At 43.9% G+C, this 23,897-nt stretch overlaps 1 protein-coding gene across 2 annotated transcripts in view; it reads left to right on the top strand.

Annotated features, from left to right (window-relative positions):
* Window positions 1-23,897, top strand: part of LOC126167518 (mediator of RNA polymerase II transcription subunit 13) — a 211,199-nt gene that overhangs the window by 73,024 nt on the left and 114,278 nt on the right. For both annotated transcript variants that reach the window (XM_049920483.1, XM_049920482.1), the window contains exon 2: window positions 18,449-18,854. In XM_049920483.1, the coding sequence (XP_049776440.1) occupies window positions 18,449-18,854 (406 nt within the window). The remainder of the gene's footprint in view (window positions 1-18,448; window positions 18,855-23,897) is intronic.

Genomic DNA, 23,897 nt, shown 5'->3' with positions numbered 1-23,897 from the left:
GTGAACCGAGACTGAAAAATAAATGAAAAAAAGTCGTTTACAATACGGTCACTATGTTGCCATAAGGGATTACACCTTGTCCATATTTGTCTGAAGTAATAATAAACACATCTAGGAAATCTCAACTAATTCTCGGAGAATTGTATTGAATTTTCGGACTCTCTCTTCCACTGAAGCACCATTTCAAGCTTTCCTTTCGCAATATGCTTAATTTGCTTGGTCTACGCTTCTAGATTTGGGAAACGTAGTTAATTTGAAGTGCGGTATGGAATGCTTAAGCAAATTTACTTCTCCAGCAGCAGATGACAGATAAGTAGCAGTCTGATGATAACACGTCTTTACACAGTTCGTTCCTAATTCTGATAGTCCCCATCCTCTCCCCCGTCCTACATAGGGCGCGCATGATTAGTAGGAATGTAATTTTGATTCTTGAAGAAGGGGAGTTACGAATCTTCCAAACCATTTTAACATGCAAGAGAATGTTCTTCTTAGGATATATCTCATCGTAACTAAAGACAAATTATAAATTAAAAATATTAAATGTAATAATTTCGTGTGTGCGCGCCCCAATGGCCCGGTTAATGGCGCTTCAATTGAAATACGCTAGACAGGTTTTTTACGAATAATATTACTAGCGTACGAACAGTACCATAGTTTATCTTGTGTTCAGATGGTCGCTGACACGTATTACATCACTCCGTTTTGGGGAGGCAGAATAATTTAATGCTTTGTACATTGGATGTATCGAGCTATGGCAGATTCAGGCGGCTCTGTAAAGGGAAGCTTGAGTGCTCATCAACGCCTTTCGTTGTTACTAGCCATGCGAAAGGGGCCATACAAGTGGAACCCGGGTTCGCTTCTTGGTACTGACAGGGATTTTTCGTTGGTGAAGGGATTGGTACGGGGTGCACCCAGCCTTGTGAGGGCAATTGAGAAGCTATTTCACCAATTAGTAGCGATTTCAGGGTCAAGAATCCCAACAACGACCGGGAGAGCCATTGAGCTGACAGCATGCCCTCCCCCCCCCCCCTCCCCATATCGCATCCAGTCATGCCATTGGCAGGAAGATGACACGGTGGTCGGTCGAGCGCGATTGCCCCATGTAGGACCAGAACGCGGAATTTAGATTTTCGTGGTCACTCCGTGTACATTCAAAGATTACAGGCCGTGCGGAGTGGCCGCGTGTTTTGAGGCGCCATGTAACGGATTGCTCGACCGCTCCCGCCGGAGGTTCGAGTCCTCCCTGTGTGTGTGTGTGTGTGTGTGTGTGTGTGTGTGTGTGTGTGTGTTGTTCTAAGCATAAGTTAGTTTAAGTAGTGTGTAAGTCTAGGGTCCGATGACCTCAGTAGTTTGGTCCCATAGGGATTCACACACATTTGAATATTAGAAAGATTACACCGAGGTTAATCATGTTGAAAGACTTTTATATAAATGCAGTTATTCTTGTGAATAGTCATAATGTAATGAACTCTACAAAGTAATAGAACTGCCCAGCTACAAAAATTCTCTTTTAATGATGCGCACTGTTGCTGGAGAAAGGCATTAAATAATGCGGAGGACCTGTTTTTACATCGGCTGGCTTTCTCGAAGGCAGTCATTCCCACGAAGTCTTTCTTCGGGAGCAAATAATCTGTTGTGCTTGTGAGCGGAGCCACCACCCGCCGTTGGTTGACAGTTCTTTCCCTACGGAGCCGCGAGTCCAATTGTTGACCCAGATAAGCGAAGCGGACGTTGTTCCCACGGCGGACGAGGCTTGGCAACGCCGACAAAGAGAAAACAGCACTTTCCGTCGTACTACCTGTGGCCTGCCGGGCGGAGCCGGCTGCTGGACTGCTATAGACGGGGCGCGGACTGTAGGCGGTTATTATTGCTGCAACCTTCTGCATCTACATACACACGTTGCTAGGTCGAGGGTGCTGATTCTCTGTATGCCTCAGACAAGCTCTAACTCCATTATTTTCTCCTTACAGTGGCCCCAACAGCTCGCCTCTGAATTAGTTCGGTGTCTTCCTTTAACCCGGCATGGTGGGAATACCAAACGCTCGAACGGTATTCAAGAATCTGTTGCACAAATATTCTGTACTCCCAATAAGCCTTAGTCGGCCATTCACCGTCACTCTGAGGTTTTCTGCTCGTTCCATTTCCATTCGTTTAGCAGCTTAAGCTATTTAATCGAAAGGACTGAATGTACAGATACGTCTACATACGTACTCCTTATGCCACAATGTTGTGTATCACTTGTACCACTACTAGTCATTTCCTTTCCTGTTCCACTCGCAAATGAAACTAGGAAAAAAGACTTTCTGCATTACAAGTTTGTTGGTAGGCCGTTATCCACAAGTATGTAAGTTTCACTTTATGAAACACACGAGCCCTATTTTTTCTTATATTGTCATCAGTCTTTACACGAGATGTACATTGGTGACAATAGAATCTTACTGCGGTTAGTCGCAAGGTGCCGCTCTCTAAACCTTCTCCTTAATGTTTTGCAAAGAGAGCTCCATATTCCCTCTAGGTATTCCCATGAGTTCTCAGAGCATTTCCATAATTCTCGTCTCGCGTTTTACTTTGTATGCCTCCATAAGAGTTCGAATTTTTCTCGTCTTCGCGGTCCTTGCGCGAAATGTACGCTGGCGGAAGTATAATGTTTCTAAAGTCGGCTGCAGATGCCGATCCTCCAAATTTTCTCAGTAGTGTTTCTCGGGAACAACATTGTGTTTCCTCCAGGGATTCACATTTGAGTTCACGAAGCAACTCCGTAATAATCGCGTGCTGATTGAACATTACGGTAACAAACGCCATAGAACGCCTCTTGAGTTGTTTCGATGTCTTCATTTTATACTACCTGCTGGGGATCCCAAGCACCGGAGCAGTACTCAAGACTGGATCGCACTAGTGTTCTATATGCGGTCTCTTTTAAAGATAAGCTAGGTATCCCTAAAATTTTCTCGGCAAACTAAAGTCGACCACTCGCCTTCCCTACTATCGTCCTTAAGTATTCATTCCATTTCATATCGCTATGCAACGTTACACCTAGATAGCTAATCGATGTGACTGTGTCAATCAGCACACCAGTAATACTGTATTCGAATGTAATTTTTCCTACTCGTCTGTACTAACTTACATTTTTGTTCATTAAGAGCAAGTTGCCATTCATTACAATAAATAAAAATTGTCAGTCATCAAGAATCCCACTAAACCACTCAATCATGACACTTTCTCGTAGCCAGCAGTGTCACGAGCAGTCTGACTACTGCCTACCATAACCGACAGAGCGTTAATGTACGTAAGAAGCATAGAGAGCACTTTCGACGTTACGTTTGTGAGGAACACTATCCGTCTAGGACGTCGGGCTGGGTTGCAATAAGTAATGTAGAATGCCCTGGATTACTATAGTGGAGAAGCGGCGATTCCGTAATCGTGCTCTAGGTTTTACATGGTACCAGTATATCGCTTGAAGCGATTGATGAAATGGTTCAGACACGTTCAATTTCGTTATCCATCCTAGTTCAAACCGAGCTTTTCCTCCATCTCCAATACCTAGCCATTGACCGGGCGTTAAACGCTTAACTTGCGTCCTTGCTTATTCTTAGCATTCATTTCTGCAGTTATCTAGCTAACGTCAGTTGGCAAGTTATTAGCAGATGCCAGCGGAGAGTTAATGAATTATTTTTGTAGATACATATGGACGTACCAAGTCGGACAGCTACAATATGTAACGACAGAAGTATCATGATGTGTGGGTGTATTGTTGGTAGAGGCTTTAGCATATTAACCGCCCGAGCCGTTGCAAGTGTGAACAGAATGGTTGAGGACACGTCGAGGCTTCCTTTTTTAAAGAATGGTGTCTGGATAAATGTGTATGGTCTCACGTGATCCGACCACGATTTTCCTCGTTCGAGTCTGTGAACTCCATTTGAAAAATCACACGATTCCTTCAGGTTGTTGGTCTTTGATTCTCGTCTGATGTTCAGCATATCCAGATTGTTTTTCGGTTTTGAGGTAAAACCGGCCTCAGCCAGAACAACACTACAGTGTTGTACTAAGCATGGTCTATTGTTGGTGGTAAATCTTCACCTTCCTGTGCCTTTGAATTTATTCAGCCAGTTAACAGCGTGATCTTCATTTTGACGAACCAAGGTGAATTCTTAACAGGAACAAATTATTTTCTGAGGGGGAAAACAATAAGTTCCGAAAAATTCCCTAGACCACGCGGAGAGTTGAATACCCAAGTCTCTATATTTGTAGTCTTGACATTAACCTGCTTGAACGCCGATTCACCCCAGTTGTATCGCTGTCGAGATTGAGATCCGAGACAAATCGATCACTACACGCCGTAAGGCAGCAACAATATTCTCCTTATCCCCTTCCACTTCCTGTCCTTCCCTTCCTGTACCATTCACGCTAATTATCAGCAATTTTCAACGCAATGTGTATAACTCTCTTTCTTTATACTCAATTAAGCGATGGGTATTGCCTTCCAACACGGATAATGCCTGAGGGGGAAAAATGGAGTGTGCGGTATCATCTTAGCGATAGTTATACTGTAAAATGTATCGTTATATCCGAAGTTCAAGACTCTTTTCATGTAAGACGTCGACTAATGAAATTTGCTGCTCTAGCTACTCTGCAACCACAAACCACACACGTGCATTGTGAGAGAGACCAGGTGGGCAGGCAGAGTTGTAGAGCGGGAACATAGGATGCCTGGATGTTGCACCTGGTTGCGCGCACGGCTTGTCTTGGCGCAACCAACGGTACAGCGAGCGCCACAGACCCAGCCGGCCTCCTTCCGAAGCGCGCGCAGAAGACTCTGTCCGGAATTGCACTTCCATTCGACATAGCCGGTCAGTGTATCTCTAGGATCCATAAACACTGCCAATTTATTAACCTTCATATGTGAAAAAGGAGTCAAACAGGGAGAGATCGCTTTGCACACGTTTTGACGTATATTATGGCACGTAATTTTGCACAGGACGACGTAATCGATACACAGAACGTAAATAATTGAGTATTATACCGCACCTATGGTTCTTATATTCGCACATATTACAGTATAACTTGTTGAGGGCATGATAAAAGCTATATTATGAGGCTGGATACCAAACTATATGCTACTGAACTATTTTGATGCGTGCGAAAGCGCTCCACAAGGTCCCACGCACTTCTTAGGGTTCACTTGAAACTATCTATACATGACGCGCGCCTTTGCCCGTGGCATATGTCATATACGTGTGCAAACAGGTATGAACAGAACACTGCTAATATTTACTTTGCTTCTGTATTATTTTTTTGAAATGCAGCTTCTGATGACATTGAGCTTACCGTGGATCTTTCTCTATAAGAAAAGTCTGGTTATGATCTACGGAAGGCAATGGATGTGATACCATAAAAACGACAATTCTTGTTATGACAGGTATTTACGTATTTTTGATTGGGTGCGTGGTTTATGTCAGCCATTTTGACGTCCTCTGCCAAAGCAGACAAGTGGTGTGAAGAGGCAATGCCTGAAATCTAAAACAGCTTACCGTCAAGCATGTCGACGGTGTAACTTGAAGCATAAGGTAAATATCAAATGTCATCTTCAGACTGTGTTCCCGGTTGAGGATCCCATTACCGTAGCAACGTTTTGATCTCTGCGCAAATCTCTAAGTAAGTGATATTAAAAATCACTCCTAGGGATTGCAAAAAAGATATAAATTGCTTGAAGAGGACAGGGCGTAAGGGTTTGGGGAATTCCTCATGGTTTGTATTGAATACGCTGCAGAATTAACTATTTTCATATCTCACACAATAATCCTGCGTAATTGAAAAAACAGCAAACCACAGCAGTATATATATATATATATATATATATATATATATATATATATATATATATAAATAAAGGGAAATGAACTTACGTTCAGAATTACGTACCAGGCATGTCCCTAACGTCAGTATCTTATTGCATCCATTGAGGGGAAACAAGCTCTTTCGATGTATCTGTTCGTATGAAAGAAAAAAGTCTTGTGTGTAACTCAGGTCTTTTCCAGAAATCTATACCTCCCAACAACTTTCAGAAAATAGACGCAAATTAACAGATAAAGTCTGTCTTCCTAAATTTCTTAAAAGCATTGGACGCTTAACGACAGTCTAAACCGACAACCAAGGTTCTGCCCATACCGAGTACCTTCACATTTGTTAATATTTAGATTATTTTGTTCATTCGTGTACTTCGTACTGGACATCAAATGGTCAACTAAAGCGAAAGTAACTTCGGGTGCTCACAGGAAATTAGTATGGGACAAGTACTGTTGTCATTGTGTAAAACGATATTAGAGATTTCACCAACTACTTTGTTATTTAACATGTTCACAAATTACATAATTATTTGATGTACTTAAGGTGAGTTTCCGATACATCGCTCTCATCGTCCTGAATTACCTACCGTCTCTCCATAAACAGCAACATATATAAACGTTATTACTTTTTTTTCAACTAATGTACCTACTACTTTACTACTTTATGCTGAAGATGTTAATTATTAACACTGCGCGGCACTGGTAGTAAATTTTATGGGGTCCTTCATTAACAGAGACAAGAACTAACATTGTAAAGATAAAAAATCGCCTAATGAGTAAATTACAGCAGATTGCTTCTTCCAAGTCAATCGAATTAAACTGTTGCTGTCACTCTGTACTCCGATATGTCCGTTACTTGAAAATACGAGGGTTGGAACTTTAATAGTGGCAACTATTTATTTACAGCTCATACAAAATAGATACGTGTTTCAAAGTTTTACTAACCTTCAAAGTAGTCACCAGCATTGTGTCTAACCCGTTGCCAGCGATGTGGAAGTCGTAAGATAATCTTAGCAGTACCAGTTGTGTTGACAGTTCGAGCGGCGCGGTCTATTGCCCGACGAATTCATAGCAGTTCCGAAGCGAATGCCGTGAAGTGTTTCCTTCAGTTTAGAAATCGAGTTGAACTCACGAGAGCGTAAGTCAGGGGAGTGCAGTAGGTGGTATAGCACTTCGCAGCCCCATCAGTCAAACAAATCAATAACACCTTGAGCATTGTCCTGCAAAATGATGGTCAGGTCCTGCAGAAAGTGCCGTCACTTCTGTCTCTATGCTGTTCATTTTTGGATCACAACCTACGACGAGCTTAGGGACAGAAGTGAAGACACTTTCTACAGGACCCGATCATCATTTTGCAGGACATTGCTCAAGCACGTACAGTGCAAGCTGTTACTGATTTGTCTGACTAATGGAGCTGCTAAGTGCTATACCACCTACTGCACTCCCATGACTGAAGCTCTCGTAAGTTCAACTCGATTTCTAAACTGAAGGAGACACTTCACGGCATCCGCTTCAGAACTGCTACAAATTCGTCGGGCAATAGACCGCGCCCCTCGAACTGTCAACCCAACTGGCACTGCTAAGAGTATCCTGCGACTTGACTTCCACGTCGCTGGCAACGGGTTATACACAATGCTGGTGACTGCTTTGAAGGTCAGTAGAACTTTGAAACACGTATCTATTTTGTACGAGCTGTAAATAAATAGTTGCCACAATTAGTTCCAACCATCGTATCTTACGTTGTGGATCTACGAGTAGATTTTCGGCTATCGAGCAGGGATCGTGACACTCGGGGCAGGAGAATTTCCAGTTTGACGACTAAGGGACGATTGCCTTAGCCTTAGAATATGGTCTACTCATTTGCATATCGGGAACTGCTAATATACTTAGGTATTGTGCCACAGGTACCGGGGGGGAAGGGGGGGGGCAGGACAGGACATGTGACTTCAATATAACTGACGGCTGGGAAGAGACAGGATATTGCCCTGTAGTAGGATACTGTCCTGAGTAACATAACACAGTTGAGCGTTGTACACGTCTTTGAAATCACTGTCGCGCTCAAATTCGTTACATATTGTTTTGGTGGGCTAATCTTGATTGAGCGAAACTGCGTGGTTCAAGCTGCGCTCCGTTGTGCCTGCGGAGCGTGCGCCGGCCGTGCAGGTGCGGGAGCTAGCTGCTTGGCTCGGCATATTGTTTGCGTGGTGGTCGCCTTTCTCGCCGCCGCGGCATGGCGGCCAGAACCAGTGTCGCTTGACCTTGGGCGGGTGCGCGCGCGCCACTGCCAGATCTACACTGGCCGTGGGAGCACCGCTCTAGCCCCAACGCCGACTCATGGGTCACGGGCTCGAGAAATAACGTTTTGAAAAATTAACTGCAGCAATTTCTTGGGGACGCACTGAATTCAGCACGAAAGCCGCCTTAATCCACCGTAGCGTACTATACTAACAGGCTTTAATAGCAATATTCTGTCTTCAATCACAAGTTTTTTTTTAATATCTGCTCTAATACAATGTGTTATGGAACTACAACTCTCGTTTCAAGAACTACATTCTAGTTTGGCGGCGCTGAAATACATGATGCAGGTGTTAATTTTTTCGAGATTAACGAACTAATAAAGTATTGTTAGTGGTTACCGTCATTGAACCACATAATGTTCGTCTTCTGTATGAGGGTAAAAAATACCGCGTCTTAGTAATTTCATCACGTATATAAGCGAAAATAATTACATTTACTACATTTATTTATGCATTACATTTACTACATCGATTATGCATGAATACCAAATTAAATTGAAATTTGAGCCACATAATAAAACAATAATAATAATAATAATAATAATAATAATAATAATAGTTGCGTGTGGCCAATGTCCGAATGTAAGTCTGTTAGTTTGCCGTCACCCCAGTTATCCAACTGTGTAGAGAAGACCTAAAATTTGATGAGTAACCCGAGTGATATGTCGTTATGACGACAACGCACATCGTTGAGAAGTCAAGGTTAGATTTATTAAACGCAGACTGAAAATTTTCCTGGTCAGACTGGGGTTCGATCCCGCAGCCCCTCGGTTGTCGCTGATATGAATGCACTTTACCAGTAGACCATCAGTGTAGTCATAAAAATGTTAACTAATTTAAAGTGTAAGAGTAGATATCAGTTTTTACCAATACAGAAGACTAACATTTTGTGGCAAAATGAATGTGATAATTAATGATACTTGATTGATCCGTCAGTCTCGTCTGAGACGCAGTAGCCGCGAAAAAATTATTCTATTGTTAGTTTACTGTTTAGATGATAACAAGAAGCAGATATAACTCTCAAAAACGGCTGTATAGTGTTTGAAAATCATGATGCTGGTCGGAAACGCATTGGACTAAAAATATATATTCAATGTGAAAACGGCATGTTCCGTTGAAAATATCTCTACCCTATAAGCTAGTCATGGACAGCCCATGACGAACTAGACTACTAAACTCCGCACGGACGGGCCTTGAAGGCCCGACGATACCGACCGGCCGCCGTATCATCCTCAGTCCACAGATGTCACTGGATGCGGGTACGGAGGGACATGTTGTCAGCACACCGCGCTCGCAGCCTATGTCAGTTTACCTCGATCAAGTAGCTCCTCAGTTTGCCTCACAAGGGGTGAGTGCACCCCGCTTGTCAGCAGCACTCGGAAGACCGAGTGGCCACCCATCCAAGTGTTAGCTCAACCCGACAGCGCTTAACTTCGGTGATGTGACGGGAACCAGTGTTACCACTGCGGCAAGGCCGTTTGCATCCCGTGACGAAATAGCTGTTAATAACGAATAATTTTACTTTCTTCACAATGCAGCTGTCATTTCCTACTATCGCCCACACCGTGAAAGAATTATAGAACTAATAATCAGAATATTGTCCTCGTGATCACTGCTGCAATGTCGTCTTTAATTTTCAAAAGGAGTGCAGTGAAAAGTGTCCAGTTTCTAATAGTCTGTTCCACAACATGTTTAAAATGTACATTTTTCGTTGCGTCTTCCTGTTTGTGAAATATATTTCATAACTAGAATGTTCTAAATAGATCTGTTGGGTTGGTACATAAATTCGTAGCATTTTTCCATATAATAAAGACAAAAGATACACATAAGAGACTTCAGTCAACAGTAATATATTATCCATCACTGTTTACAATTGTCTACAAACCCTGGGGTAACTTTCCGATTCTGCGACTGTAGAACTCACGTTGTTTTGGGGCAAAGAATTGGTCGAGCCATGTTAGGAGCGCATTCTCATCTGGAAAGGAAGTGCATTGAAGACTGATCGAAAGAGAGCGGAAAAGGTAAAAATCTGAGGGCACTAGATCGGGTGAATAAGGTGGGTGCCGAATGGCTTTCAAACCCAACTCCTGTATAGAGGTTTTTGCCAGTCTAGCGGAATGAATGTGTGCGCAATGGTGGAGTATAATCACTACACGCGGTCTTCCTGGTCGTTGTTCTTGGATTGCGTCTGCAAGACGCCTCAGTTGTTGGCAATAAATGTCAGCAGTGATGGCTACATCGGGGGGAGGGGGGAGCAATTCGCAGTACACACACCGTCGCCATTCCACCAGATGGATAACGGCTGGCCAAACAGGCTACACGGAAACCGCTTCTGGAGATCGGAATCCCCGTAACTGACGTGCGATCATTATTACGCCGCAAGGTTTTTCAACTTTTGGGAGACGGAATGGCATAATCTCAGTACGCACAACAAACTGCGTGCCATTAAGGAGACTACGAATGTGTGGAAGACCTCCATGCGGGCCTCTCTCAGGGACACTTGTTCTCAACCGGCTCCGCTTTGGCCATACGTGGCTAACACATAGCTATCTCCTCCGTCGCGAGGACCCACCTCGGTGTCACCACAGACTGTGGTGTCACTGTGGCTCACATACGACTGTTGTCCACATCTTCCTGGACTGCCCGCTTTTAGCCCCTCCGTGGCGGATTTTTTTAACCTTCCCAGCACCCTACCTTCGGTATTGGTCGCGACAATTTCTCAACAGCAGTTTTAGTTTTACGTTTAATTCGTGAGAGGGGTTTTTATCGTACCATCTAAGCGTGGGCATTTAGCCTTCTCTCTGAGATCGACACCCTCTTTCCATTTTAACTTTTGTCGCACTTTCTTTGCATTTGTTTGTCTCGGTGGTCGTCTTTTCCCTACATTTCTTCATCTCGCCTTGTCTTTTTGGGGTGGACATTTTAATGTGTTGCAGAGTGGCTTGCTCATCCTCTTTTTTTTATTGTGATCAGGCAGCCCAGACCGTATGTTCTATGGTTTTAATACCTTCTTCTGCTTTTTCTTGTGGTATATGTTTTCCCCGTGTTTTGTTAGTGCCATTCGTTTTCTTTTTAGGTGTGGTGTTGGGTGTTTTTGTACCTTGAGCCTTGCTTGCGTCAGGAAAAACGGACTGTCGACCCTGTAATTTGATCCCTTTCTACTACAAACCAACCAACCAACCAGATGCATAACAATAGTTTTTGTGTATGCCCGCAGGTCTTCATACGGGGAGTTTCTGCTTTGTGTAGACTGAACCATTCCATTCTTCTCCTTGCGTTAGCATAGACATTTCTCGTGACCGATAACGGTACAGGATAGGAAAGGTCGGTGTTGTTCACCAGCCAATTGATGACGAGCAAGGTGAGATGCACGTATGGCCACCCGCTTTTTGTGATTTTGGCTTAGAGCATGTGGTACCCATACACACGATTTTTGAACCTTTCACATTGCATGCAATTTCGCACAATGTTGGAATGATCACAGTTCATCACATTTGGCAGTTCTCGAGTACACTAGCGTGGATCCTTGTGTATTATTGCCTTTAAACGATCTTCATCAAACCCCGTAGGTCTTTCTGAGCGTGGAGAGTGATTAACGTCAAAAAGACCCTCTTTAAGACGAGAAAACCATTTTCTTCCTGTACTCTGCCCAACGGCGTATCCTCATACACGGCGCAAATGTTTCTGGCTGCTTCCGCTGGTGTCACCCTTCTGTTGAACTAAAACAAAAAAATATGCCGGAAATGTTCAGATTTCTCCCTTGGCACTCCATTTTCTAGCGTCCACAGCTCCATTCACCAAGTCCAAATGACAAAATGGCAATATGTAAACGGAAATGACAGCAGTGAACTACAAATAAAAATGATAATCGACAAATAAACTTATAGTAACCAGAATATCAGCATTCAAACAAAAACGCTACGAACTTATGCATCAACCTAACATATTTTCCAGTAATTGTAGAGAGAACTCAGCTGTTACTCTATTGTTTAATACGTAGGAGCTAGTTACTCCAAACTTGAAGGTGACCTGTTAGAAAACACTCTCATATTGGATATGTCTACGTACTTGTATCATCTAAAAATATGGGTTTTCGTAAGAGCTGTTTTATATTGTCTAACCATATCTAAGAATGTTACGAGCATTGTGGCATGTCATCTACGAATCCCAAAAACGGTGAAGGCTTTTTAATTATAATATTATTTTTTGAAATGCAGAACAGGTTGACAACGACAAAATCACAAAGTCTAGGAATTAATTTATCATCTAGTATTTCATTCCGCAGTAATTAAGTGGCAGATGTGTAACAGTACGGGTGGATACAGCGTACAATTGAGACTAAACACCATAATCACCAAAATGTAAGGAAAATTCGTGGGCGACGTAAATGAATATTCCCAAATGAAAAGAAGTCAACCGAAAAAAAACTGATTAGCGTTTGAACGGCGACTGCAATAACTGTCAGTTATGTAGTTCTCTCTACGGAATGTTACGTGTTAACGTTGATTCGGCAGCAGTTGTGCGCTGGAAGTTGGCGGTAGGCAGACGGGCGAGTAGCGGAAGCGGCTCGCCGACGCAGGCGTTTCCCCGCCGTACCAGCTGGTCTCGACCTTGTAAGCTTCGTAGATGGCTCGCCAGATGTCGCGGGGCGCTGCACCGCAGATATTACGGTGTTCCATTGGCCGTTGGCAGACCGCTATGTGTAGCAATTTCTGACAGGCGCCAAATGTAGGTATGAGCTATCCATGTTCATCTCATTTTCTAATTGCTTACCGTTTGCTAGCTTTGATAGAGTAACTTTTTACCGGGATGAAATTTGGTATTTTGAGACGTATGCACGACTAATGCTATTTTCCATGTCCCAAGAAGTATCTGATAATACTCTTACGGTGAATAAGATAGTTAAACATGAAAATTTGATTCGCTTTAACACGGCCAACTATAAGCAAGTTCTTTAGTCATTGGTGATCCGTCGTAATGAGATCCAGAAATGATACAGCCTTGTCTGTCCCATTTCCTTGTAACAACGTAATTGCTCTCGATGATTCTTTCACATATACTTTTTATTGATGTAGATAACTCTATGTGACCAGTCTGCAGAACGATGGCAAGGCTTTAACTTAAAAAGTTTTAGACAGACAAAACTTGCAAAATTCGCATTAGCAAGAGGCACCTTAACAACCTGAAACGAGTACCAGGTCCTCGATGCGAGAGAAGGGTACGGAAACTAGGCATTTTTAAAGATCATGCGAAAGGTGAGCTACAAGAGCTAAATGAATTACCATACTATGTGAAATAAGTACGTGATATCAAAAATTAGATGTATCGTCAACACATAGGTCATTTATAATACGAGGAGTGGGGAATCAGGCCGTGACTTTTAAAAGAGCAAACCTTATACAAGAATTCAGAATTCAAACTTGTTTTGTCCTTGGATAGAACAAAAGGCATAACGGAAAACACTTGTCATTCTCGTGATGGTGTAGAGTACTCTCGCTTACGGAAATATTCACTATAATAGCAGTCTTGTGTTACTGATGCTATATTTACACGCATTGTTGAAGTAAGACAGTGAAATATTTTCTTAAAATTAGTTTTGTCTCTCCAAGTGGAAGTGAGTCTCTTTTTTCTCGACGCTATGAGCTCAATGGTTTCCACTCCTCCCTGTAACTCCAACACAACGAAACTACTTTGCTAGATTGGCCTTGTACGACTGCACGGTCGAGACATCGCTTTTACGAAAACATTAGTTTGGAGTATACCTATGACTTGATAAAACAGCACTTGAGCATATTTTTACCACTAACATGAATACTGTTTTGCGGAACAAGGAAACTCAGTAACTGTTAAAGTGCATGGTTAAAAAAGTCCACCTGCCCCACCTGCAATACTTTCTTTAATTTACAATGTTTCCCACCAGTCATGTCGTGCGGCTGTTGACAACGTCTATGCCCCCCCCCCCCCCCCACACACACACACACATCGTGACTAACTACTCACAACGGCTGATAAGCGTAACGGCTGAGGTGTCCACGCGCCCGTAAACACAGCAGCAAGATTGTACCGGGTGGTTAAAATTAAAGTGCAGGAACTCACGAAGGTGCATTGTGGGCTGTAATTATCGTATGGCAGCGAAGCTTAGTAGATATGCTAATACGTTAATGTGGAACAGATTTAAGCTGGAAGAACTATTAGTTCCAGTTGTGGCCACCAGATGCAAATCTGACACTGTACACTATTTGACGCTGTGATTTGACAAGCCATTACTTGGGTGAACGGTATGGCTATCGAGAAGAGAGACCGTACGTTGCTAATGAAACTGTTTTATGTGAACCGCAGCCATTACAGTGCGGCATTTAGATTGTGTCGCCGACTGAAAGGTCTGAGAAGAGTTCCGATGTCATTAAATGGTTTTAGAAGATGATGATGATGAAATTCGAAAACAAGGATGAGCTTGGTGTGGCATCTGAAAGAGGAAGGTGTCCTATCCCGGTGGAAGTTAGTTGCTTTAACTGGCTATGCAGCACGGTGACCCCGTGTAGTGTTAGTCCGTCGCGTGGCCAACAGTACGCAAGTTTTGTGGTCTATTAGACACTGGTACCCGTACAAGATCCAGGCGGTGCAGCAACTGAAACCTATCATGATCCGCAGCGACAAAGTTCATGACATGTGGCCGGCCAATATTCTAGGGAGTGATGCACATTTTTCACTACAGGAAGCAGTGAATACACAGAACTGCAGACTTTGGGGTACTGTTAAACCGGGTGTTGTGCACGAGGAGCCATTGCGCTCGCCGTATGTGAATATGTAGTGTGGATTCACAAGCGCCTTTATTCTCGGCCCGTTTTGTGAAGAGAACAAATCCTAAGGATCTGTCAGGTGTACCGTGACGTCTGCACGTTATCGAGACAACATTTGGTTCCTACTTTGGAAGAGCGGAACTGTGTGGAAAGCACTGTTTTCATGTGAGACGGGGCAACAGCTCATGTCGCTCATCTCGCGAGAGATCTGCTTAATGCAGCGTCCCATAAACGAATTATCTTCAGAGGTTTTCCAGAGGCATGACTTGCAAGGTAACGTGATCTGAACGCATGTAACTTTTGCCTCTGGGGATATCTGAAAGAATGCGTTTACCACGGACACATTGAATCTGTACCTACTCTGAAAGCCAATATACAGGAACATTTGCTTAGATTCCACCGAAACTGTTGCGAAAAACAGTTGATCACGTCGTTTTACGGATGCAGCATCTTGTCGACGACCCGGTGCTCATATTGATCAAATTATGGATGCGGCAGTTATTAATAAAACCAGCATTGTGCTTTTCTCGTTTATTTGAGCTTTCCTGCCCACGTCCCGTTTCTAATCCATTACATGTGGAAACATTTCTACAAGTCTTTCTTGGATGCACGACGCCAGATTTGCACCTTGTGGCCAAAGTTGGAACTAATTTTGTTCCAGCATAAATCCGTTCCCTACATTAGCATAACTACCATCTTTCGCTGCCATACGATAGTTAAAGCCCACGCGGGCCCTCTGTGGGTAGTTACACACCTATTCAAAACTTTTTGCCGAGGGTGTTATTGGGGACCAGTGTTTGTTGTGTCAGTGTCAAACGACACCGGTAGAACACATTCAAAGAATATTCGCCATTTGCAGAAACAGAGAAAAGAGAAACATCACACACGTCCGTCCGTGTAGCGTGTGGGTAAATGTGTTTTTGTCTTGTGTGTGTGTGTGTGTGTGTGAACATGTAAAAATATTTGAAAACGAACTGTAGTGGTCATAATAGTAATGGAAAGGCTTATACCATGATGCACCACTCGATATTTGTCTAACTTAGTTGCTATGTTCATCAGATAACGCATATTAAATTACTGGACTTCATTACTTTCGCAACTGACGTCCAGCACCAACGTCAGTGTGAGCTGTGACCCACACTGGTACGGATACATTCTTGTATTTATTCTGGCATTGAAGCAAACAACCTCCGAACATCAACTTGAAATTGTCACCATTCCTCTAACAGTTGATGTGTCGGTTGAAGTTAGTTGGCTTCCTATCGCATCCCAGACATGTTCTACGGGTCACGAATCCTCAAGGTGTGTGTTACCGATGGGTATGACAACAGGACTTAACCACTCTTGCCACAAAATGGCCCCTTCAATGTCCCTTGCACACTTGCCAGATCAGCCCTGTTTCGTATCAGTAGCCCCCCGCAACATGATTTTCCAAGTTAGAGATTGATGTTTCGCGAGAATTGTACCACGCCGTCTACTGGCGTGTTGACGTCGGTGTGTGCGCCTCAAACTGAAGCGAAAGTCGTCGTTGAACACCAGATAATGCCACTCAGTGTCTCAATTTACTCTTGTTCTACAGAACATAAGTCCCTGTGGTCTATGGAGTGGTGTCAGCAGAAAGATTCATGGCAGCTCGGTATCTCTGACCAGCTCCCATTAATCTGTTACAGACGCCTCGCTCAATACTCTACCTATAATCACTGTCCGGATTTCAGCTATTGTCATCCGTCTGCTCGGCAGACCAATCGAACAACGTTATGACTTCATCGTGTTGAAGTCCAGTAATTACTCGTGCCTTCCATTCTTTGTCACCTGTTGCTCTGAGTCCACCTCGTCAACACTGATTCTGCATTCATTGCACTACAGCCAGCTGTCTGTATGATGCTCCCACGTCCCTTCTCAAAGCTAGAAAGATGTCGGTATGTTGCACGTGCACGTCCTCCGGGCATTTTGTGTTGCGATCTCCACTTGTGAAGTCCCAGCCACTCAACCCAATTTTCTGTCTCTAGGAATGGCTTATATCTGTACTGAAGATAAACTCGCTAACACTTTCCATTTCCCTCAATATACAGAATCTGCAGTTTTCGGGTCGCTGTTCCCATATAAACTTCAGAAGCTGGCCTTTCGGTACTCAGTTGGCTAACTCTCTGCGTCCTTCAAGTAACAAAAACATAAAATCATTAAATGGGTTGTTAATTAACGTAGTGTACATCAAAGTATTTGAGAATGACATTTTATTTAAGCAAATTTGTACAAAAACATGGGCGCATCTCCCTCTGCGTAATTCAGCTGTTCAAAAATGTATGAGTGTTCTTAAGGGACCAAACTGCAGAGGTCACCGGTCCCTAGACTTACACACTACTTAAACTAACTTAAGCTAACCTATGCTAAGAACAACAAACACACACACCCATGCCCGAGGGAGGACTCGAACCTCCGGCGGGAGGGGCCGCACAGTCAGTGACATGGCGCCTCTAACCGCGCGGCCACTCTGCGCGGCCGTAATTTAGTTCCATAACCGCTAGAAGACAAATTACTCCTGCATCTGCATTGTTCATATATTTTACGACAACTGAAAGCAAGACTGCAGCTTAGATATTATGCTCAAGTGAGCGCCTAGTCTGTAGTAATATATACCCATCGAGAAAACTAAAGTTGGAAACGTTACGTAAGACCATGCAACTCAAGAGTAAAAGTTATGATACATCCGAGGGAGGCGCGATGCTTCACACGGGGATATTTAACGAGGTGATGGTAAGAAGTGGTTGTCATGCGAACAACTCAGTAACGCTGGAAGAAATCACTCATATTTTGTGTGTATATATGTGTGGCCTACTCCTTAGCAAAAGATAGATGGCGGTAAAACACCTGTAGTAGTTTCAAGCCACTGGTGGAAATGGGATGACATAAAAATAGATAACCGGGCAACGCCGAATAACCAGCTGGTTGGCTTAAAATAATTATACTGTTAATATACCTGAATCAAAATAACAAAAGTTAGTGATAGCCAGTTGTTTAAAGGATAGCTATCTTAGCAACAAAGAAGCATATCAAGAATTAGGCTACACCTTCAGTCCTGAGCAGAGTTGTCATGTCCCTAAGCTGCCGGTTACTAAGCACCTACAGACAATTGCAGTCTGTTACATAATTGTGATTTATTCTTATACGCTTTGTTTCGCTGTGCGGCACGTTTCTTTCGCGGAATGTGTGACACTGACCGTGAAATAACTAAGGAAATTCATAAGGATTATTAACATTCTGCAAAGTGAACTAAACACTGCACTCTAGTTGCGAACCTATGAAAATACTAGGCACGAAACCGCACAGCTGCTGCTACTAGAACTTGGACGTGTCGGCGAACCGACATCATCTTTTCCTTCCGTGCTCCAGTGTCAATCCCTTTGATATTTTGATGCAGATATATGCCCTTGTATACCGAGCGGCAGACACTTAAGCGCGATCACTGGCTGTGGGCGTTATCCTGACGGATGCACCTGTTCGTCCTCAGACGGAGCTATGCGGCATAAAATGGCGTAAGCTGACATGGGGCGAGTGCGGCTTCAGCAGCGCGGAGCCGCTGGAGGACCCGGTGCTGGCGAGCTACGCGCGCTGCCTGTCGCACGACATCCTGTGCGTGTGGCGGCGCGTGGTGGCGCCGGCCGGCGGCCAGGGCGGAGGCGGAGGCGGCGGCGGTGGCGGGGGCGGCGCGACCCATCAGCACCACGGCCACCACGCGGCCCAAGGCGCGCCGCACCACCAGCATTTCGACGGTCTGGGACTGCCGCCGCATGCGCATGCCCCGCCCTCCACGCACCCGCCGCTTTCGCTGCACGCCGCCAAGGAGCTCTGGATCTTCTGGTACGGCGAGGAGCCCGACCTCTCCAATCTGGTTGCGCCCGAGCTCATCGCTGCCGGTGAGTACCTTTCTCACACCCATCGTACAGGCAATCGTCAGAATGCAGCAGGTTTTCTGCAATTTGCACAGAAACAAGGCTGTAGTTGTGAGAGGCGAAGGACATGCAAGAGAAGCAGTAATTCAGAAGGGAACGCGACAGGATTGTAGCCTATGCCCCGTGTTGTCCGTTCTGTAGAACGAACAAGCAGTAAGGGAAACCAAAGACAAATTCGGAAATGGAATTAAGAGATGTGCCAATGACATATTTCTGTCACGTGACAAAGTACTTGGAAGATCTGAAACTTCCTGTCGGATTAAAAATATGTGCCGGACCGAAAGTCGAACGCTGACCTTTACCTTTCCCGGCAAGTGCTGCACCAGCTGAGCTCATGACACGTTCTCACAGATTTGCTCCGCCAGTACCTCGTCTCCTACCTTCCAAGCTTCTATCAGGCATACGGTTGTAATCTGCCAGGAAGTTTCAAATCAGCGCGCTCTCATCTGCAGAGTGAAAATTTCATTCTGGAAACCCACAGGCTATGGCTAATCCATATTTGCACAATGTCCTTTCTTGCAGGGGTGCCGGCTTTGCAAGTTTCGCAGGAGAGTGGAAGATAAGAGACGAATTACTGGCGGAAGCAAAGCCGTGAGAACGGGTCGTGAGTCGGTAGCCCATTTGGTGGAGCACTTGCTCGCGAAAGGCAAAGGTCCCGAATTAGAGTGTCGGTCAGGTACACAGTTTTAATCTGCCAGGAATTTCGTATCATCGCATCCTCCGTTGCAGAGTGAAACATTCATTCTGGCGACATGGAAGATTGGTTGAACGGAACAATGTCTGGAAAGGAATTTATAAGTATAAACAAAAGTAAAACTAGGGTAAAGGAGTAGCTTCCAACTGAATCAGGCGATGCTTAAGGGAATAGCTTAGGAAGGTGAAAGTATTCTGCCATTCGGGCACCAAAGTAAGTACTGATGGCCGAAGTAGAGACGGTGTACGAGGGTTACCCAGAAAGTAACCGCATTTTTTTCCTCGGTGGAAAACAATGCTACGAATGTGAAACGTTAGATATGTATTATTTTAAGTCTTCTGAGTGCGCGCCAAGTTTGTAACTTCCGACAAATACCGTAGCTGTGGAACAGTTTCAAAAATGTACGTTACAAGAACCTACCATCATTGAATTTCTCACTGCACAGAAAAAAACTGTGGGAAATATTTACAAACGCTTCTGCAGTCTGTGGAACATCTTCTGTCGACAGAAGTAGTTAGTCGCTGGGCACGGAGGGTGAGGTCATGAGAAGGCTGTTCGGCGGAGCTCCACGAACTGCAGCGGTCGGGGAGACCATCCACGGCTGTCACACCTGACGTGTTGCAGCGAGCTGATATCATTCGCGAGGACAGGCGCATTATGACTCGGCAATTGGCGTTGCATCTGTCAATCAGCAAAGGAAGTTCACCCAGTGAAGCACTGGCTCCGCCACCAGGACAAGGATTGGCCGACAAGGCATACACGCCCTTGTTTAGTGCTGGAGGAAGGCCATAGAAGGGGATGGAGATAACGTGGAAAAATAGGGTGTGCAGATAAAGCACCATTCTATCGTGTAATTCTCATTACGTTCCATAAAGAATTGTTGAAGGAAAAATGCGGTGCATTATTGTCAATGCAGGAACTGGGCAACCAGTGCCCACTGCAATTTAGGCTGTATTGTCGTCGCCACGTTAACATGTCTAGGTGCTGCAGCTTCTCCAAAGAAAATTTGTGGCCGTTGACCTAGTGTTAACATCTAATCATCTACGTACCCTATTACCTTAATTTCCTTCCATGTGCGTATTATAATGATCAGTTAACAAGACATTCCATTTCATTGAGTAACAGCCATAATTTCTGTTTACTTTGGACTAATGCAGTGTCATCTGTGAACCGTATCAGGCTGATTTTCTGCTCGTGACAAACAATGTCCACGTTGAGATAGTCCTTGAGAACCAAGTGCCTCTTCAAATTAAATGTTGGTGGTGGTGATTATTGTTGATTTTGGTCTGTTATAACATTTCATCAGAGCTGATTACACTAATCTGCTTCGTATTATTGAGGTCCCTTCTGGTCGGAATGTGTCACTGTTCTTCATCTTCGATCACCGCCTCGTCCTACACCACACGTTCACAGTCGATTATAGCATTCACTATTGTTCCGACATGTCCAAGTATGTGCACTGAGAGTTCTCTGCGTGCCAGAAGAGAGCCAAGGGGTATAATCTGTTTTCTACTTCCTCATCATCTCCCCAGTTGATTAAAATGGTTCAAATGGCTCTGAGCACTATGGGACAACATCTTAGGTCATCAGTCCCCTAGAACTTAGAACTACTTAAACCTAACTAACCTAAGGACATCACACACATCCATGCCCTAGGCAGGATTCGAAGCTGCGACCGTAGCAGTCCCGCGGTTCCGGACTGTAGCACTTAGAACCGCACGACCACCGCGGCCGGCCCCCAGATGATTACTTCTGGCTTACTCAGTTACCATAAAATTCTGACAACGCTTGCCTGCATTGAACGCAATGATTAGTGTATAATTAATTACGTGGTACAATCCGTTATCGAATCTTTGTCACTATTTATATTAGCAGTAAGATGTTTGCGTGACATTCAGTAGTATAAATGTGTGGTTATAACGTCCGTAAGTATTCTTTTGCTGAAACATCATCGAAATGAAGACAAAATAGTTGGCTAAACTCAGGAAAGAAATTCCATAATTTAAACCACCCAAAATGGGGATGTAAGCTCTCGAAGTGCGTCAGGGATAAGAAAAAAGCTACTGACAGACAAACGGCTTCAATTGGCATAAACTGTCGCAGTTTCCAAATCAGAATGCAACATGAAAACAGATTTTTAGCTTTTGTTATGAAAAGTAACTTTGCTTTGAAAAATTTACTAAAAATATTATATCGTTTATACTATATTTGTATTAATTACACTAAGAATAAAAAAAACTTACTTCAGAAGCGAATTAACTGTGGTTCGTATACATAAACTAATTTCTTTACAGACACAACATAAAGACATTAAATTCACATATCGACGCAAGCACGCTAACTAGATATACAGGTTAGTTTTTATGTACGGCCGTGGTCTCACCATGTCAGTTTTCGACAAAATAGCAGTTAGACATAAATAGCAGTTAGACATATATCAGATACCGGAGCTTGCTGCGTGGTCAAATGGACTGAGCCCCTAGCAGTTAGGCTGTATTCGTAAACATTCCCCTCCTCGGACGTCCGTTTAATTCTCGATTCTTTGAAACTCTTGCTTCTGCCCGCGACGATATCGAGCACTAAGAAAGTCATCGTTACCTAGGGGAGGAGACAGAACTGGTTATGAAATGATTGTCGACGTGTCGGTGGCTGCTCCGTGTGGGGCACGGGCAGGAGCATACGTCAGGCGAGCAGACGAATCGATTGCCCGGAGCGGAGCGGGCGGCGGCCAGCGGCGGAGCTGAGCGCTAGCCGTCTTGGACGCGCTGTGGCTGTCTCGCGGCCTTCGCGCTATCGATTATCGCGGCCGCGAAATCGCAAGGCTAGTGCTGCCGCCCTCCTTTGTTCGCGGCTTCGCGCCTCCTAATTTCCGTATTTGCGTCCAGGTTAATAATCTCACTGCAGAGAAAGCAACAGCGTTTTGTTCTTTGCTGGAGGTGGTTGTTGTTGTTGTTGTTGTTGGTGGTGGTGGTGGTGGTGGTGGTGGTGGTGGTGGTGGTGGTGGTGGTGTCGGCGGTGATATTCAGTCAGAAGACAAACCAGTGCAGCTCTTCAAACTAATAAGTCCCGTGCACGCCCCTTCTTCCGAGCTTATCTGCTGCAATCTACATCCATTTGAACCTGCTAAAAGTATTCAAACCTTGGTCTCCCTCTAATGTTTTTACCCCTTACATTTCTTTCAGTTACCTAACTGACGATATCTTGATGCCCCACGATGTATACCATCAACCCATTCCTTCTTTTGACAGAAATTTATTTTCTCTCCGATTCGATTTTTCAGTGCCTCCACATTAGTTAGATGATCCATCTAATCTTCTGTAGCTCCGTAATTCAAAGCTTATATTCTCTTAGTGTCTTTTGTAAAAGTCTCCTTTCCAGCGCCGGCCGGAGTGGCCGAGCGGTTAAAGGCGCTACAGTCTGGAACCGCACGACCGCTACGGCCGCAGGTTCGAATCCTGCCTCGAGCATGGTTGTGTGTGATGTCCTTAGGTTAGTTAGGTTTAAGTAGTTCTAAGTTCTAGGGGACTTATGACCACAGTAGTTGAGTCCCATAGTGCTCAGAGCCATTTGAACCATTCCTTTCCAGCCAAATACCTTCAGAAATTAATTAATTAATTTTTCATATAAGGATTTATTATTGCTATTGCCAATCTCAGTTTTATATACTGCTACTTCTACCATCATCAGTTGTTTTGCAGCTCAAATAACAAAACTCATGTACACTTTTAGTGCTTCATCTCCTAATGTAATTTCCCCGCCAGTGCATAAATTGATTCGACCCCATTTCATTAACCATCTTTTATTTTTGTTGATGTTCATTTTGTTATTTATTTCAAAACTCTTATCTGTTTTCTGCCCTCATCGCCAGAATATCCTCGGTAAACCACGGTTTTCATTTCTTGTCATTGAACTTAAATTTCCTTTGCTGAGACTCCTTGCTGTTATAATTATTTTTGTATTTGACGTGTCAAAATAACTTAAAGTGCATAAAATAGAAGGCGCGCGTTGTCAAATCTGGTGTCACAGGTTGGTCGTTTTAGAATAAATGCCGTCTTTCACGCAGGAAACAAGTGGCGATATTTGGGCCGTAAGCTAAAGCTAAACAAATAAAAAAATATAGTTTCACCAAGAATTTTCGAGCAGTTTCTTTTGACTTAAAACGTGCGGCTTGTGTACTCGTTTGGTTCAATGCCAGGAAAGCGATCCAGATAGCTAAGTTTCAGTCTGCAGTTGACAATTTTTTCATGTAATTCTACGTACTTTCGGCGGTTACAGCAAAAACATACAAATAATGTTTCCATGCGTTTAAGAGT

The sequence above is a fragment of the Schistocerca cancellata genome, chromosome 1 (assembly GCF_023864275.1).
Source record: "Schistocerca cancellata isolate TAMUIC-IGC-003103 chromosome 1, iqSchCanc2.1, whole genome shotgun sequence".
Taxonomy (NCBI): Eukaryota; Metazoa; Arthropoda; class Insecta; order Orthoptera; family Acrididae; genus Schistocerca; species Schistocerca cancellata.
Note: the sequence above shows the minus strand (reverse complement) of the source record. Positions and strands in the feature narration are given on the sequence as shown.